The sequence below is a fragment of the Heliangelus exortis genome, chromosome 5, assembly GCF_036169615.1.
Source record: "Heliangelus exortis chromosome 5, bHelExo1.hap1, whole genome shotgun sequence".
In the NCBI taxonomy this organism is placed as follows: domain Eukaryota; kingdom Metazoa; phylum Chordata; class Aves; order Apodiformes; family Trochilidae; genus Heliangelus; species Heliangelus exortis.
In genome coordinates this window covers 6,412,107-6,430,247 of record NC_092426.1, presented here as the reverse complement: position 1 = coordinate 6,430,247, position 18,141 = coordinate 6,412,107, and the positions used below count along the sequence as shown (strand labels likewise).

General features: G+C 40.1%; 1 protein-coding gene across 1 annotated transcript in view; it reads left to right on the top strand.

Moving 5' to 3' along the window:
* The window catches only part of KCNH5 (potassium voltage-gated channel subfamily H member 5), a 155,868-nt gene that overhangs the window by 112,284 nt on the left and 25,443 nt on the right, over positions 1-18,141 (top strand). The window contains exons 9-10 of the mRNA XM_071745317.1: positions 4,778-5,030; positions 15,100-15,296. Of these exons, the coding sequence (XP_071601418.1) occupies positions 4,778-5,030; positions 15,100-15,296 (450 nt within the window). The remainder of the gene's footprint in view (positions 1-4,777; positions 5,031-15,099; positions 15,297-18,141) is intronic.

Genomic DNA, 18,141 nt, shown 5'->3' with positions numbered 1-18,141 from the left:
TCATAACAGATTCTGTAGTATTTGCTAAGCCATCCTGTAGTGTTTTCCAGCAGAAGAAGGTTTTTTTAAAATACTTAAACCCATTCTGAAAGATGGACACATTCTTAATCTGTACAGTTTTTGTTTCAATTCATTTGCTTTTCCTGGCATTCTTTATAATCTCTGCTCCCTGTAGAGTTCTTTGAGCTGTTCAAGGAGCTTATCTAAACTGCCTGAGCATGCTGAGGGAATGGATGGGAGAGGAAAAAAGTCAGGCAGGCCCTTCTTGAGAATTTTATTCCCCCCCTTACAGATCTTCAGCTGAAAAGATAGCGAGATGTTTTGTGCCAGTTCCCTGTGAGCCTTCCAGACCTGGTTACTGCCTTTCCCAGTCTCAAGCAGCAACCCCAAGCTCATTGCTCACCACCAGCATTTTATGTATGCCACAGGGTGCTCCAGAGATGAGAGCATCACTGAATCTCTGCACTGGGTGTTGTATTGGTGTTTGTATCAGCAGAGTGCCAGCTGATGGTGTCAGGTCTCAGCTATTGTCTTATATATATATATTGTCTTATATATATTGTCTTAAATTAAACCTTTCAAAGAGGTTTAATTTTCTCTGCAGAGAAGGGAAGTGGTCAGTGTCATTCTGTGTTTTACTTTCTCCTCTCTCACCTTTTCAGAGGTCTTTGTGGATGTATGTGTACTGTTCATATGTGTCATGGAGCCTTGCTCCTTTTCTGCTAGAAACAGCTTACACAGCCAGTGACAATTTTCCTCTGGGTAAAATTTTATTTTCTCCTCTGATTTTGCATTGAAACATATCAGGTTCTGTTCTTTTGTGCTACTTGGATGCATATGGGAAAGCTGACTGTAAAATCTGGGGCCACAGATTTATGATGGAGCAACTTGTGTAATAGCACAAGCATCCGGTCCCTGCAGACCACCTGCTCCAAGCTGTGTGCTCCAAACCCATCAGTTAACAAAGGATTGCAGTCAGCAACCTTAATATCCTGTCTTGCTTATAAACTACAGGTTACACTGAGAAAGGTCTTGAAGTCTCTAAGGAAATTTCCTCACCATAAATTTGTCTTGATGGTTTTTGATACATATCTGGAAGAATACACAGGCTGGAACAAGTGTCCCAGCTGAACTTTGGTTCTGGAGGCATTTCCTTAACAGTGAATTGATTGAGCATCACAGGATATCCTTACCCTTAAACTGAAATACTCTTACATCCATATGTGTGCATTTGTACACCATATGGACTCACATATAACCATGTTGGTACTGGCTTTAGCTTTTTAGTTGCATGCTGTTTCCTTAAAAATAAAGAGACATGAGTAAGAGCATTTAACAATAAGAATGTCAAAGTCTTGTATTATCAGTGAGGGATCATTTTCAGGAGTATTTATCTGAATTTCAAGTGCTTATTTTCTCATTTTCTGCTCATAGGATCTTTGGACTATCTATTATTAGCTTCCAAAAGCTTCTGTGTGGTCCTACATCACATTATACATCTGTGGAAACAGGAAAATTACCACATACATATCTGTGTCACCACCAACCCCTTTTTTACAGGACAACTAATAAAAAGGCTGGTGGTGTCTGTGAGACTCCTGAATCCATAAAATTGGTATTTGTAAACATAAAAAAGCTTCAAAGTCAGGTTGGAGCTCATACTGTCCTGGGCATGGAGCATACAGGAAACACATAGCTGAATATTAAGCTTGTCTCTCTTTACTAATTTTTTTTCCCCCTCTGCATATATCTACGTTTTGGCAAAGGAGCTTTGACTGATAATCTTCTAAGATAATGTATTTCTTCTGGTTGTCATCCGTTTCATTCTCTATTCTCAGTACTTTCAGTGTAGCAGACAAGAAAACTGAAAAGAAGAATATCTGTTCCTGGCTAACTCTTGGACCATTACTCATGTACAGCTGTACAAGTTGTTAAGTGATATCTCCTTATATCTCCACACAGTAGTATGTCACTGGGAGTATCACTTTGTCATGATATCACAGAATTCCTGAATTTTGCTTTCTAAGACTGGCTTTTTTTTTTCTGTGAAAAGGTTTTTTTTTTTTTCTGTGTCTTCATATTGCAGTGTGTGATGATAGATCTGTTTGTTTTGTCTATAAAGGGAATAATGCTTTCAGTGCTCACTTTTAATACTCTGTGTTTAGCTCTGTATTTGTGAGGAAACAATGTGCTGCTCTGCATCCAAGTGGCTTTTATTCTTGAGGGACACAATTAATTTACACTCCAAAAAACAAAGGGTCCCAAACATTTCCAAATCTTCCAGTAACAACCAATTTTTCCTGCAGTTTGGAAGCTTAAAAGATAGAATTTGAAAATCAGTCATGAATGAATAAACACATTTTTCTTAAGACCAGTGCTTGACAAGTTGTACCTCATGGCCTTGTTAAGTCAAAAGCAGTTACATTACTGAAAATATTAAAGAGATATAAAAAATTTCTAACCATGATTTAAGCCCTGGAGTAGATAAAAATGCTAAAAATCATCAATTGTTATAAAAAAGAACGCAGAATTTTTCATTAAATTATTATTGAGAAGAAGAAAGATGGCATGTTTCTATTTTAATACAATAAAGATGAGATTTCTGTTTGATCCAGAAGAAGGGCTAAAATGAAACAATCAGTCTCACAAATAATTTTAGGTTTTTCAGTGGAAAAACTAAGATGTGCCCTTATTTCTAATGGTAGATGGAATGACTCAGGTAAGTTTAAGTTTGCAAATGGACATTTGCTCCTAATAAAATTATGGAAATATGATATGGGATATGGTCAGCAGTGACTCAGTCAAGACATTACTAATGCAAATGATGGTTTATGGAGAATATGTCTTGTCTGAAGTGTTTATTATTAATTATTATGATAAAACATGGAAATTATTTTAATGTGTTCTGTACAACATTTTGTTATAGAGAAAGAGCATTAAGCCAAGTTGGCTTACTCTGTGTTAAATCAAATAAAGACTAATTATCTGGTAGAACCAGGTAGGTGGTTGTAAGTGAGAAAACCTCATGGGAAGTTTCCAAAGAGATGCTTTGCTTTATGGTGTTAAGAACAGGAAGCATCATCTCTCTTGTTTATTCAAGATGAGATTGAGAGATGACCTGGTCCTGTTCTCTAGACACTTACATGTGGCCATGACTTCCAGTGGTTGTGGGTCTTTTATCTGAGTAACATGATGAGATCCACTGGCTGTTAGCTGCAAATTAAAAAAAAAAAAAAATCAGTTCAGAACAAGCATGATTTGGAAGCTGTCCATTGAAACAACTACCCTATATTATTTGAAAACATTAAACCAAGGCTTTTTAGGCTATAATTTTGCTAGATATTCTGTGATTGATATGAAAATTATGAGTGCAAAAGGTTAGTGTAGATGGTTGCAGTAGCCCTTTTGAGGCTCAGACTGTCACAGTAAAGAGGATAAAAGAATAATTTCTATTTCACCTTTTTGCATTCACTCTCTTTGACTGCAAAGGAACTTTGATCTATTGAAATAAGAAAGGGAGTAAATCTTATTATTAACCTAGAAATTGTTTGCTATTTTCTCATTCTGTGCTTTTGGACATTTAGTAATATGTTTTATACCTCTTCTGGATTAAATAGAAATGAAAATTGACATGCTCATTTTCCTCAAAGCTTAGTCAGGGTTAACAGAGTCTCCCTCTATTTTGCATATATTTGATGGCAGTCAACACATTGACCCAATACCCCCATTTCTCACACCATCTGCAGACCATTTCCATACAATGGGAAATTAATCAGTACTGTTGATCTGTCATCTGCTTTCTATGACACTTCCACAGTGCTTTTAATCTCATGCTCTTTTCTATTACTTATTTTAGGAAAACTTTGAAAGATTTTATATGTTTCTGAGTTCTGTTAGCTACCATGCATTTTAAGGTTATAAGGATGTTAGTGTATTTAGGAGGTCGTGAGAATATTAAACACAAACCTAACAACACTCACAGGTTTTCACTTTCTTTCCTCAGGTGTATTTGTGTTACTCTTTCAATAGGGAAAGCTATTTAAGACAAGAAATTTGAAGGGCTCATTTAATTGATCTACTATGAAGACGTCTTCATGTTCATGGGACTGTTTTTACTCACCTTTTTTTTACCTTTCATGAGGTTTCATTATACTTTCTTTTTGCTCTAATCTCAAGATCTTTGGATTTTATAGCCTGTAAGCCCTCCAGGGCAGGTTACTTACTGTATGTGTGTACTACACTGAAACTAAACCCTAGGTGTGTTTGGATACGCATTGGTAAGTGGTCAATTACATCAAGACTTTAAGTCTTCTGGATGTGAGCAAAATCTGGTGGTTTTTATATTGTGAATATTCCATCTTTGCATGTACTGAAGCACCTTTGGCTCTGAGTGCCCATTCTGTCCTTCTGCTGAGAATGAGTATGGCAGGAGGTAAATAGTCTGGGTAGATAGTCTGGGCACCAAGTCTGGAGGGATATCCACAAACAGGACATGGTAGTGCCACCAGCAGGTCTGGAAAACAAGTTTGTAAACTGCTAGGAATGAGAACAAAGTACTCCCTTCTTCCACGACACCTTTTCAGCTGCAGTGGAAGCAGTGGATAGTAGATATCCAAGATAAAACTCCCACCAGAAGCTTTCTGAAGTAACTGAACGGATGGAGCTTCAGATCCACTCAGGACGATGTTAAGATCCACCCGTTCATTTATTTCATTAAGGGTGGGCTGGCCTGGTTTATTATTCTCAGCTGATCATTTTTCATCTCTCTTTTATTCAGGTTCTCTCCATCTGCCCAAAGGACATGAGAGCAGATATTTGCGTGCACCTAAACCGCAAAGTTTTTAATGAGCACCCGGCCTTCCGTCTGGCCAGCGACGGCTGCCTGCGAGCCCTGGCTGTGGAGTTCCAGACCATCCACTGTGCCCCAGGGGACCTCATCTATCACGCTGGGGAAAGTGTTGATGCTCTTTGCTTTGTGGTCTCCGGATCCCTAGAAGTCATCCAGGACGACGAGGTGGTGGCTATTTTAGGTACTGTCATCTCTCTTGAGGATATATTTGCCTTCTGCTTATCTTTGAGTATTATTTAGTCTTGCCTAACATCAGCTAGGACTACAGGACACCAGTGGTTGTCATATGGTGAAAATGTCATGTCTAGTAGTATCAAGAGATACTACACTAGAAGAAAACCCATCAACTTTTTAGGCTTTGGGAATACTTTTTCTGCCTGGTATGGCTCACTGGTCACAGAGTGTTTCTGAGCAGAAGAGGATGGCATCTATGTGCTTGACATCTTTTAAATAGCCTGTTAGAGCACACTGTTTTATGTTAGCCTCTCAGGAGGATTTCCACATTCACCTTCACATTGGGATTTTCATTTGTCTCTATTCTAGCCCAGAGTAACACTTGCAAACTGTCTCTGCAAGGAAGCAGAATCATTGCTTGTAGTGAACTGGTCTGGTCTGACTGTGCAATGAGGTAGGCATGTACCTCATCACCCAGCTGTGGTGTCTGGTTTGCCAGCAGTGGGTGGGAAGGAGCCTAATGCAGACTCCTAGCTAGCTTGATAGGGATTGGGAAGGGTGCAGCAGGTGGTGGGACTGAGTGGTCAGCACTCAGTTTTTGAGCACCCAATGTAGAGACAGGAATCATCCTGCCTCAAAATACCTGCTGCAGCTTTCTGTGTTCTAGTGCACACTAAGTTCTTTAAAATAGAGAGATTTAATGTAAGAATGAATCAGTTTCCTTATTCAGATGTGAAGTCGTTGTAGTGAAAACTCCTAAATCTGCAATTTGCATGGTAAAATATTCCTTGTATTCTACCTCACTGGGTGATTTAATTTTTATTATTAACGCTAGGGAAGATATATTCACTTACAGCTGTCAAAAACCAAAAGCTTTAAGACTAAGTATCATCATTGAAATAAATAACTGTTTTTTTGAGTACTACAATGAAAACAAACAATATATAATTTACTGAACTGGAAACTGTCACTAGATGGATTAGATGCAAAACTTTGTTGCATTTACTAAGGAATGTTGGTAGGAATGATAGTAAGAACTTTGTTTCTACCTTGTACATCTTGCTATTCTCCATTTGGCTGGAGAGACCTTTAACTAAATCAAGTTAAAGGGAATTATCTTTACTTAGCAAAAGTGCCTTTGATGCTGCCATAGCTGCTGACAGGTGATCCCAAGACTCAGAGCTATGTTCATTGTTTACTTCAGGGACTGGCAGAATGTGTAAATGTAACTTAGAGCAAGATAAACTGCTTCCTTTAGTCATAGAACACACTGAAGAGTTTTTTCATGGTCTGACAGATTATTTAGCAGAATAGTGAACTGAGTAATTATGAGATGTTGTATCCTAAAAAGTCACTGGAGGAAGAAAATCTCTCCCAGATGTAGCTGCAAAGTCATTTATAGTGGCAGCTGTGGCACCTGAAATAGCGACTGCAGATCAGACGGTGAAGAACATAATTTTTATTGATCTGTTCTGCCTTGAGAAGTTCAAGCACAAGGAAGGTGAATCTGCCTAAGGGGGAGAACAGGATTAAAACCCGTTGCCTAACATGAAAAGCTCTGTAGCTTGCTTTGAATACTCCAAGCATCTGCTGTCATGCTGGGTTTCCGAGGGAAAGTCAACTTATGGCATTGTACTACCAGGCTGTCCATCTTCTCTACCTCCCAGCAGCAACCTGGAGTGGAAATGTGATAAGTATCCTTTGGAAACTTGTCCTCATTGATTTCCTTTAGGGGAGCAGGAGCGTGGCAGGACGTGCTATCTGCCAGCCTCTGCTCCCTGCACAGCCATCCATTTCCAATGATTGCTTTGGAGCTGGTAACTTACAATTACTGTTTTAATAGTGTAATGTTATTTCATATGGTAGTGTTACCTGCCTTGCTTGAAGAGAAAGGGAGTGGTGTGTCCTTGTTTGTTTGCTTTTTTTTTTTTTTTAAACCATGTTCACCTGTGGATGGAAATTTGGTGTATTATTTAAGGTAGAATATTCTGAAAAACAGAAGGAGGTAAGGACACCAAAACACATAAAGAACATGCATATTACATTCATGCTTGTGTCCAAAGTGCTTTATACTTCCTTGGGTTTCAGCATGAATCACTCCACAGTGTTGCTGCTTTTTCCCCTTCTCCACCTTCCCTTACCCTATTGCCTTCCCTCACAACCATGATGAGAAGGCACATCCAGCCTCCCTGCCTGCCAAAACAGTGTCCTTGGGACATGTGGCATCCCAGCCAGCTGCTTCCTGCAGGCTTCATTGTAGAGACAGTCATCCTTTTGTTCAGCAGCAGTTTCCCAGCTTTGGTGTTTCTTGTGCTTGCAAGCAGGTGAAACCCAATGACTGACAGGACAACTTGCAGGACACTGTTGTTTCGTTCTCCCTCAGTTTGGTTTTGTTCTCACTTGTGTGTAATTAAATACCCAGCTGCTGCAGTTCTCAGTGGTACAGAAATTGGTAGAGTAAGGGAATGAACCCACTGGTAGATCCACAGTTTATAGGACACAGTAATGAAGATACCAGGTGCACCTTTACGATCACCTCCTCAGTTATCTCCATTTCTCAAGGACAGGCTCCCACCTTTTGCAGGTTCTGCTGCTGCTGTAGCAGAGAGAGCCCCACATGCAGGGCTGGTGTGATGGGGTGCTCCTCCCCTGGAGAAAACCAGATCCAGTCATATTAACAAAATTCATCTGTAGTTGCCAGAATAATGGAGAAGGGCAATCAGTCTTGCCTCTAATAATCAAAACTTCCCTAGCAAGTGAGTGACCCTCAGAAGGCATGTCAGTCAGTAATTTTCCACCATCTCAAGCAGGAGTCAACAATTTTACTGCCACTGCTCTGCATGGGGAGGTGCTACCCATGAAGGACTAAGGAGTTTGAAGTCCCCCAGGCTAATGGCAATCCCCCAGAAGGCACCCATCAGTTCACCCTGCCACAATTAACCTGAATTTGCTCCTGGTGAGGAGGTTCACAAGAGTGGTGATGCCAACCAAGTGTCTCTGGAAGCTGCTTTCTAGCTCCCAGTGTTTGCACAGATGACTCTGCAAGTTGTACAGTAACTAAAGCCAGGCAGGTTGATGAACAAGGTTTAGGAAAGTTGCTTTGCCAGAATAAAAATAGTGACCCACCATGTTCAAACTGAGCAAAAATACTGCTAAAACTGCATAGCGATAAAAATATATTGAGCAGTGAAATCCTGTTGGGGGCTGCTGCTGAATAAATTCAATTTTGATAGCCAGGCTAGAATGAATATAGATTTAGTAGCTCATTTTTTGTCCCACTTAGGGTCCTGATCCTATATGTATTCAATTAAGTTGTGATGTGCCCTTATGGGTAGCATGTTAATTCTCAGCATTTTCTGAGTACAGTGCCAGAGCAACTTGTTATTTATTGGATTTATTGTTTTTAGGCAAGCCAGAGTCTCACTTTTTAAATGTCTGCTACATGATTTACTTCCAAATGTTTGATCTGGGAAGTGGATATTGCACAGCATCAGAGGAGCTAAGGAAAGCAAGAGTGAAAGTAGCATGTCTGCTTGAATTTGATGTGACAACTGAAATGGGGATGAGTCTTTTCCTACTCTTAATAATACACATGTTCAGAGGTCGCAAGATTAAGTCTCCTACCTACTTCCTCACACAGAGGAAAGTTCCTTAGAGCTGAGCAAGTAGCAGCTCCCTTTTAGATGAGCCAGAGACCTAAGTGCTCCATGGCTTTCAACCATGGTGTAATACGGTGTTTGGGATCCACGCAGGAACACTTCAAATTTCCTTGGTGTTACTTACACTGTTGTGCACCTGTTTGATGCAGGACACACAGTGTTGCACTGTAGCATATGAAGAACTGTCAGTCTAATTCCATCTCATTGCATTAGTATTTAATTCTGTGATTTCAGTTAGTTTAGTTGCAGCATGGGTTTCCTCTGAAGTGGAATAAAGATGGCAGAATTTGCCCCTGTGTCAGATCAACTCTTTACATTTTATGCTGAACTTTTTTGGTTTTTCATATGAAGTAAATCCAGGCAGACTGATTGTGAGAGTTTTCCCAGGTTAGTAACATGGAGCAATTTATAGAAAATCCTGTGCCCTGTTCTGTAGCAAAAGTCTCTTTTATTCCGATGGGTTTAAAGGTCTAAATTTACTAAGACAAATATGATTCATAGAGGAAAGGTGTGGGGTTTTTTCAGCTAGCAGGACTGCAATAATTAAGGTGATGCAGGCTGCTTTTAAGTGCTGAATCTTAAAATATTTTGGGAAAGGCTTGAAGTATTAGTGGTCTGAGGACCGATTCAGTGTACAGCTCTGGAACACATTCCTTGGAATAAGTCATATCTTGCTGATCTGGACTATAGTACCATGTAAGATTTAGTCCCACTGGTGCTTATTCAAAAATGTTATTAGCTCTTACTGACAGAGGTGAAGGGAATATTCAAATGTTCACATTTTTTAAAATTTAAAATATATTTTGTCTCATATGCGTGATAATTAACAATAATAAGAAGCACCCATTTTAATTTAGTGCCAGCTACTGTGTTACAGATGTGATCTGCAGCCTCCAGTGTCAGAAAGATTCCTTTCACTGAATTGAAATGTTTTTGAATTAGCCCTGAATGCTTCACTGCCAAACCCATGATCTCTAAAGTCGTGTCAGCACAAGAAAAGCAGAAGTATTTTAAAATCATGTGATATTTTTATTTTCAATCAGACTAATGGTTTGAGGCAATCTGATTTGCCTTGTGAGTTTTAAAGGTGGTGAGAATGGTTGTGCTTTTAAGTTTATTTTCCCAGGAAGAATAGAAACTTATTTCTGTAAAAATTCAAAATGAAGCTGTTCTGTCTCGAGGGACTGGGGCTTCTAGAAAAAAGTACTAGGAGAGTTGCACTAAAAGGAAGAGAGATGGGGACCATAAACCCTTCACCAACAGAATATCTCTGTAGACCTTTTGCCCTTCTTGCAGCAATCCTGAAAACTGGAAGAAAGGTAAATTTCTTTTGTGTTCTAGGTGCAGATGGAAAAGGTTGCACTGTGTTAAATAATGTAAAGTACATTTGCCTGCAGGGACTTGGATCTTTGGCACAGTCTCTTGTTACTGTTTCTTTGCTGGCTATTTCATCAGTCTTTTAAATACTGGAAATGCTGCTTTTTCTTATCATTCTGCCCTTTGACATATATTAAAATGCAGTCCTGAGGAGCTGTATTTCAGACTGGTCAGTGCTCAGCTCTGATCTGCTCTTCAAGGGATTTCTGGTGCTTCTGGATGCTCTGGGAAAGGCTGAGGTTTTGACTAAAAACTCAGGCTGAGGTTTTGACTAAACATTTATAGAGGTAAGGAGCACTCTCTCACAGTCTAGTAGCCATCTCTGCACGTCATAAGTTGTGCTCATATGAAGAAATTATGTCCCAGCTGGCAGGAGAAAGATGATTAATTTGCACCACTACATCACCCTCCCCTTTCCACATCCCCTCTTCAGAGATAAATAGCTGTATCAGCTAAGTCCAGATATCCAGTCAGCCCAGTAACCTGTCTCCAAAAATGGCCAATAGCAGATGTGCAGGAAAAAGGTGAATTAAACAGATACTTCCCCAGAATATTCTCCAGCCCACCACTGAATTGCATTTCAAGGTCTTACTCACCCAGAGGGAAGTATTTTGTGTTTAGTAGCCACAGATGGTTTTAATTGCATGAATACATCCCATCATTTTTTAAAGTTATGCAACCAGCCCTGATGTCCCGTGGCAGGGAGCTGCAGAGCTTACCTACTCACTGCATCATCACAGAGCTGTCTGCTGCTCTGGGTAAGAGGAGCTGATTCTCTCCTTGCTCACTGGATTTGTAAATCAATTTGAGATATGCCTGTCCTACAGCCAGATGTATGGACAAAAGAAGATGTATTTGAATCAATATACAAACCACTACATGTAGTTATGGCTGCAGGGACTTGATATTTGGCCACTGACCTCCACTTCTGTGCATGCTGCCATCACTTCATGGCTATTGTTACTTGAGCTGATGAGATGAACTCTTTCTTCACGTGATAAAACTTTACAGTTTCAGTTCCATAACAAAATCAGTCTTTGCTTTTCATAAATGAGAGAAAATTTGAGTGTATCATGATGGAAATCCTACGTTAATATTCCCATCTGTTTTTTTTCTAGTATGAGTGGTGGGACTTTGGAGATGTTTTTAAATGGGAGCAAGGGTAGGTGGCCTGTTAGCTGAGCCTTCACAGCACAGAAAAATACCTTGTCGCCTTAAGAGGAATTCTTGGTCCTATTTGTGTGGGGTTTTTTAGTGCTGTTTTCCACCAAGTATTTGTTTTTTCATTGCTGGATAAACTCTTCCAAAGGTCCCATCAAGTTCTCATGGCTACTAGGATATTTTTTAGCATAATTTCTGTCCCATATGGAGAAGAAAAACTTTTGCCTTTTCATAGATATATGTAGATCCTGAAAATCTTTAACAGCAATCTTTCTTCTCTGAGTCCAGGGAACTTTTCATCCTCTTTGCAAGCTCCTGGGGAGTTTCATAAGGCCCTTGAGATTTTTTTCTGCCCGAAAGATCCAGGCACAACGTGCTGGGAAAGTCAGTCCGTGGTGCAAGGTTGCAGAGGACATCTGCTCCTCCACTTCTATATGGGAGAATTATCATAACATAGAAGAACAGTGTATAGAAATTCTATTATCTATTTTATAGTTACAGACAATATGACTGTTGCTAAATATATATACAAACACATGTGAATAGTTATATCCATGTTTTATGTACCGACGTACACAACCAGCAAATTTTTGTCTGTGTTCAGGATGATTCCGCTGCAGCTATTTCAGTAAAAATGATGCCTCTCACCAACATCCTGCACATGTCCTCTTGGTTTCTGTGGTTCTTTCAGTCCCCAAAACCTTACACCTGTGTTCCTGCCAGCTTTAACCCAGCGGTATCCAAACCCTGATGCTTCTCTTCCCTGTCCTCACGGCAAGTGCTAAACGTATGCAAGTGGTTCTCATGCTAGTTTTATGGCATTCCTGTTTTCATCAATCCTTTGGACACCGTGCAGGGAGGGGCAGGAAGATTTCACAGAAAATTGCCTCCATTCAGGAGAGGTGTTAAGACTGCTCAGGACTCAGGACAGTGCAGATTTGGGAGGGGGACCTTGAGAAATCTCTATAGAGAAGCTTTGAGTAGTTTGCAGGCTGCATCAGCCCCAGGTGCCTCTGTATTCCCAGCCCAGCCCCAGGCATTCCCTGGAGATGTTCACCTTGTGCAAGCCTACAGCATGCCCATGCCCCTGCCTAGCTGGTGTTCCAGACCTACCAGTTAAATTTTCTGTTGCTACTCTGAAAGTTGGTTTTTTTTTTGCATTTAGTTTCCCCATGTAAAACTAAGCTTGAATGAATAATTACCACTCTCTACTCAGTGAACTGCAGTTAATAGGGATGAAGTACAGTACATTAATCTCTGCATTTATGAGAATCAACGGGTTTTTTTTTTTTGGAGAACCTGGCTGGTTTTGTTTTCATTCAGTACATTTCTTGGCACATTCGTAACAGGCAAAGGAGACTCACTAAGTGTGTGGGGAAAACATCAAATTCAAGAACCCTTAAACATTTCCAAGATTTTATGCTTTCTGAAGAGAATAAACCACAATGTAAGAGAATTTTATAGCTTCACCATTCAAATCCAGTGACTGATGGCTCTGGGAGCAGTGAATAGGTTCAATTTTACATGTCCCAGCCTTTCTGAGGAATCCAGTGCAGCTCCCTCCCTCATCAAACCAAAGACAATGAGGAGACCTTCCCAAGTTAAGTTCATGAACAGTGATTTAATTTATCAATTTGGGGTACAACTTCTGTGAAACAAGGTTGTGAAGAGTTTTGGAGTGAGCATTCACTGCTTTCAACGTCTTGGGTTAAATTATCTATATGTTATGTTAACTTTGGAAAGAAAAATTATTTTGGTCGTGTCTCAGTGGGAAAAATGTGATAGTCCCTATTACTGAGTTCTGTGTTTTTAATGCCACTCTGCAGCCACTGAAAGCAGGACTTAATTCTGTCCTGTGTCCACCTCAGAGAGCAAATCCATTAAGCAATTTTGTGCATTTCAGAAATGGGCTATTTTCTATGACTTATGTAACTGTGCTGAGTATGTCTGCAAACCAGGTTTTGAACTGTGGGTTTAGACAAGGACAATTAACTGCAAAGGGTAATTTCAAAACATTACATTAGATAAGTGTTGTATTACTAGGAAATGCTCTGTGAGAAGGGGAGGATTTAAAACAACTTGTTTTATAAATTATGCTGTCTGTGTTATGTATTATAGTTAATTTTAATTACATCAAAATATACAGAATAATTTAAAAGCAGTTCAGTGAGAATGCAGTTATAAGCATTCCAAGGGATGATTCTGGTAAACAGGATTTTTTTTGAAAATTAAAACAATGAAATGAAGATAAGGACCTGCACATTTTATTTTACTCTAAAAGAGAAACGTTGGGCATGTTTTACTGGATATAATATCTAAAGTAGAAATGGAAATAGAGAAATAGAGCCTTTGACCTCAAAAGTAGTAGGGTTGAGTCAATTATTACTCTGGCCCATGTTCCCAAAATAGAGTTGAGTGAAATGTTTAATATTAAAAAATGTTAAATATTTAAATGTATTACCTTTTTTATCCTAAAACTATAAAATCACTAACCTTCACCAAGGTACTTGAAATCAATACCTGCAAGGTACCTGCTTGAGGTACCTGAAATCAATAGCAATGCCACCACTTACTGACTGATTTCAGCTTCATTTTAATAGATGTTAAAATACAGATCTTGGGTATCATTGGGATGTGAAACAGAAAATGCCCTTTGTACCATGGTTACTTCTTCAGGATTTGAGATGTCAGACCCAAACTGCACCCTGTGTCTCCCTCCCTGCCTATGGCAGCTTTTGGGTGCTTCCAGGTATATTTTGCTCTCCCACTGCTTCTTCTCAGAGCAACCATAGGGTCCAAATCTGAAAGCATCTCTCCAGTCAGCATCCATAGTGGTGTTCTGGTTGGGTCATGAATGTGTTTTTGAGTCTGCTGTCCTAATCCTCCCCACCTGTCCAGCTTTGGTGCCTAACGTGGCTGTCAGGGGGGTGCATTCCTTGCAGGGGGAAGGAAACTGTGGAATGCAGAGGAGTGCAACTCATGCACTTCCAACACCCAGAGATCTTCTGACCACGGGACTCGACTACAGATAGTCCTAAATCCTCAAAATGTACAGCATGATATCAGGTCCTCAGATTCAGCTCTTTTGCTGCCCTGCCTACTGATATAAAAATAATCTTCAGGTGCAATTTCACATCTTGTTGAAGTTATTTATATGTGCAAGTATCTAAGGAGTCAAACCCTTTCTTACTGGGCAGGCTTTTAAATAAAGGCTCAATCATAAGCCCCTACTTAGGTGGATGTATTTGGAATTAGAACTAGACTTCTGGATCTACTCAAGATTAAGAGCTAGTTATTTAAAGGTTAAAAGTCTTGGGGAAGTTTTAAGTGGGTTTTTAATAGGATTGTTGCCACTTACACTTAAGTAAAAATGTTAAAATATCCTTTAAAATGTGGTCCTTGGGACCTGGAAGCTCTTGCACCACACTGCAAAGCCTTAGTGATGCAGGAACCTGAATGCCATGGGCTTTTGGTGAGAACAGGGCTCCTAAGTCACTTAGGAACAGATCCTCAGAAATACTCAATCACTTGAACATTAGCTGGGTACTTAGTATATTCAGGAGCCTTTGAAAAATCTATTACCTGCATTTGCAGCTGCAAGGACTTAATTCTGTCCACCTTTACAATGTGGATTTTATCCTATGTGACACTTCACAGAGTAATCTATAAATACCTTAAAAACCTGGGGCTACCACTAAAGCTTCTCAGCTACCTCAGCTGAGGTGCATTTTAGAATGTTTACCCTTATTAGTTTTCAGAGCTGGCAGCTGATGTGACAATAATTGGAATCATGAGACAGTTTGAAAAGAAATTATTTGTGTGCTGAAGCGCACTGCATAAGCTTCACCTTTTAACAAATTTGTCCTTCTGTTTTTTCAGGTAAAGGTGATGTGTTTGGTGATATCTTCTGGAAGGAAACCAGCCTGGCCCACGCCTGTGCCAACGTGCGGGCTCTGACGTACTGCGATTTACATATTATTAAACGAGAAGCCCTGCTCAAAGTGTTGGACTTCTACACAGCTTTTGCAAACTCCTTCTCAAGGAACCTCACCCTCACCTGCAATTTGAGGAAACGGGTAAGGCAATGGCTCTTCTTCTCCTCTTTCTCTCACCAAGAGATGGCACGCTCTGGAAGACCCTTTCCAGTGTTTAACAGCCCCCGATTTACTCTTGATGTTTTCAGGTCATTGCAGATTAAGTGGCCTTTCAATAAATGTTGCTCTTTGGTTATGTTGCTCAATAAAAGTTACTCGTAGATTTGCAGCTCTGAGCAGCAGTCCTAGCAGGGTGACATATGAATTACATTTCTTTTTCTTCACAGTTGCTGGGCTTTGGCTTTTTCTTTCCCTGTTGCATAATGTAAAAAGTGCTATTTTATAGACCCAGAGTCTGGATTCCTCAGAGGTGAGGTTTAGTTTCTCACCTTCTAAGATAAAATTCAGAGGACAGTCTGGTGGATCTGCATGGCATAGACCAACTAAGAGAAATTTATTGATGTTAAATAAATAAAATGTACTCAGCAGAAGTATGTATTAATACCCGTTTCTCTCACTTGCAGAGTTTAGAATTTTAATATGGCCAGGTTAATAAAGCTTGGTATGGATTTTACATTCACAGCTCACTTGTTAAAGCCTCCTGCTCATTTTATAATCAATCAGCAATGCTCACTATCCATTAGTCCTTCCAAAGTACACTCCATCTAAAAATTAAGTAGCTATAAGGACATAACTTGAAAACAGGTTAAGGGATTCTTTAATTCGCATTGCAGCAGCAAAATTTAATCTTTATGGTGATTTTTTTTGGAGATTGATGAGGGTTATAGAAATTTCATTTGCATAGAGAAATCGTATAACAATGATTTATAAATTATTGAGTGTTAACTGTGATCCTCTGGCAGCTGAAACACATTTTTCTGGAGCTTTAGCTTGGGCAGATATATGTGAGCTCTACCTATCTCACCAGCTAATGCACCAAGGCTACCTCAGTATTTAACAAGACAGTTTCATCCTCTACAGTAGCAGGAGTTCAGCACAGTTCAAATTTTACTTTTCTCAGCCTATTTTCTCTCTAGCCACAACGGAACATTTCAGAAATGCTACTTTAAAGGAGCTTTATTTTTTCATGTATTCCTTGTGCTCATTAATATACCAAGCATGGCACAAAATACCCATGGCAAAAAGCAGATGCAGTGGAATTGCAGCCCCCCCCTCTGTGCTGGAGCCTGAAAGAGCTGAATTATAATCAGGTTTGGTTCCAGGTTGTCAGCTTACCTCTGACCTGAGGCTCGATAACTTTGCTCCAGACCTGAACAAGGGCTTTGGGGCTTGAAAGCTGGTTTGAAGCTTTTAGCTTATCACTTCTCTGTTAATAAGATGTCCTCCCAGCCTTGACTTCAGCATCCCTAGCCCCTTGCCATCTTGCCTACCTGTGATGTATCACCAGGTATTGTCTGTCCCTCAGGTCTCTGAAACTACCTCAGGCGTTGCTGACAGTAATTGCACGGGACAAGATAATGCCACGTACATTGTGCCAAAATGTAGTCTTTTCTTCTTAAAATGGTGAACCTGTCACTTCAGCTGGCTGCCTGGGACTTCCCCCATTATAAGCACAAGGTTGTGTACCACAAAAACACTACAGATCTTTTCCTGACAGGTCAATGTGCTGGAGTTCAATTCTGTAGTCCAGGAATGCATACAGGGCTGGGTTTCTCTGGATTTTCTTCTTTCCCATGCACCTTTTTATTGGAAAATTGGTTCCTTGTAGGGGTCAGCCATAGGGAGTCACCCAGATGGTAACACTCAGGTCTCCAGTACAGATACCTCCTGTACAGCTCAGTGTTAGGTACATTCAGTGTTAGGTACATGAACTTTGCCATGTGGGCAGTGACTCAAAGCAAGAAGGAGCAGCACTTCTGAAAAAATGCTGGATTTTGCAGAAGGAAAGGAAATGTATGTGTTGGCATTACATGAGAGTGGATGAAGAGCCCAAGAAAGGTTGTGTCAATGTGTTACGTGCAGGGTGCAGTTCATTACACTAAAACTTGGGTGATGACATCCAGGCTACTTACCAGTCAGCTGTATAGCCCATGAAGAATGGTTCCTTCAGAAGGCAATCACAGAATCATAGAATGGTTTGGGATTGAAGGGACTGTTAAAGGTCATCTAATCCCCCTGCAATGAGCAGGGACATCTTCAACTAGATCAGGTTGCTCAGAGCCCTTGAATCATCTATTCACTCTTCACTGTCCAGTCTGAGATGGGAAAATCATCCCCTTACTTTTGATTTTGAGAGTCCTTGATCACTAACTCATAATTACCTCCAGCACATCAAATGAACTCCACCTATGATTTCTGCCACATTTTGGGTAAAGTCTTACTTCTATTGCAGTAAGGTGTGCTGAGCCAGAAGGAGCTTTGCCAAAATTCTGCGCATCATTCCTAGGCAAAGAACAGATCAAACTACTTTAAGCACCAGGGACACAATCTAAGTCCTGTTCTATAAAGTTCAGGAATTATTTCAAACCTCGTATCTGCTGAAACTGATTCCCTGTTGAGCACAGAAGGGTTTGACAGTGAGTTCATCTCTTAGGAAACCCTGTGCTACCCAGGACAGTTTTGTCAATAGAATGCAGTTGTTCAGGCAGTGAAACTGGGCTGACAGAGCTGCACTGTACTGCAGCAGCTTGTATTCCAGTCGTGTAATCTAGATGGAAAGAAAATCATTGTCTCCTTTAATTGATTTCAATAGAAATATACTTAGCACTTTTTCTACATAGTCATCACTCACAAGGTTTGACATTTAATTATAACAAAAATACACTTCTTGTGGTTCTCTGCTCAAGAAAATGGCTGTTCTCAGTGTTGAAAACATGCAGACAGAATTGTTCTTTCATCAGGCTTGCTCTTCAAACCACACAGCCAT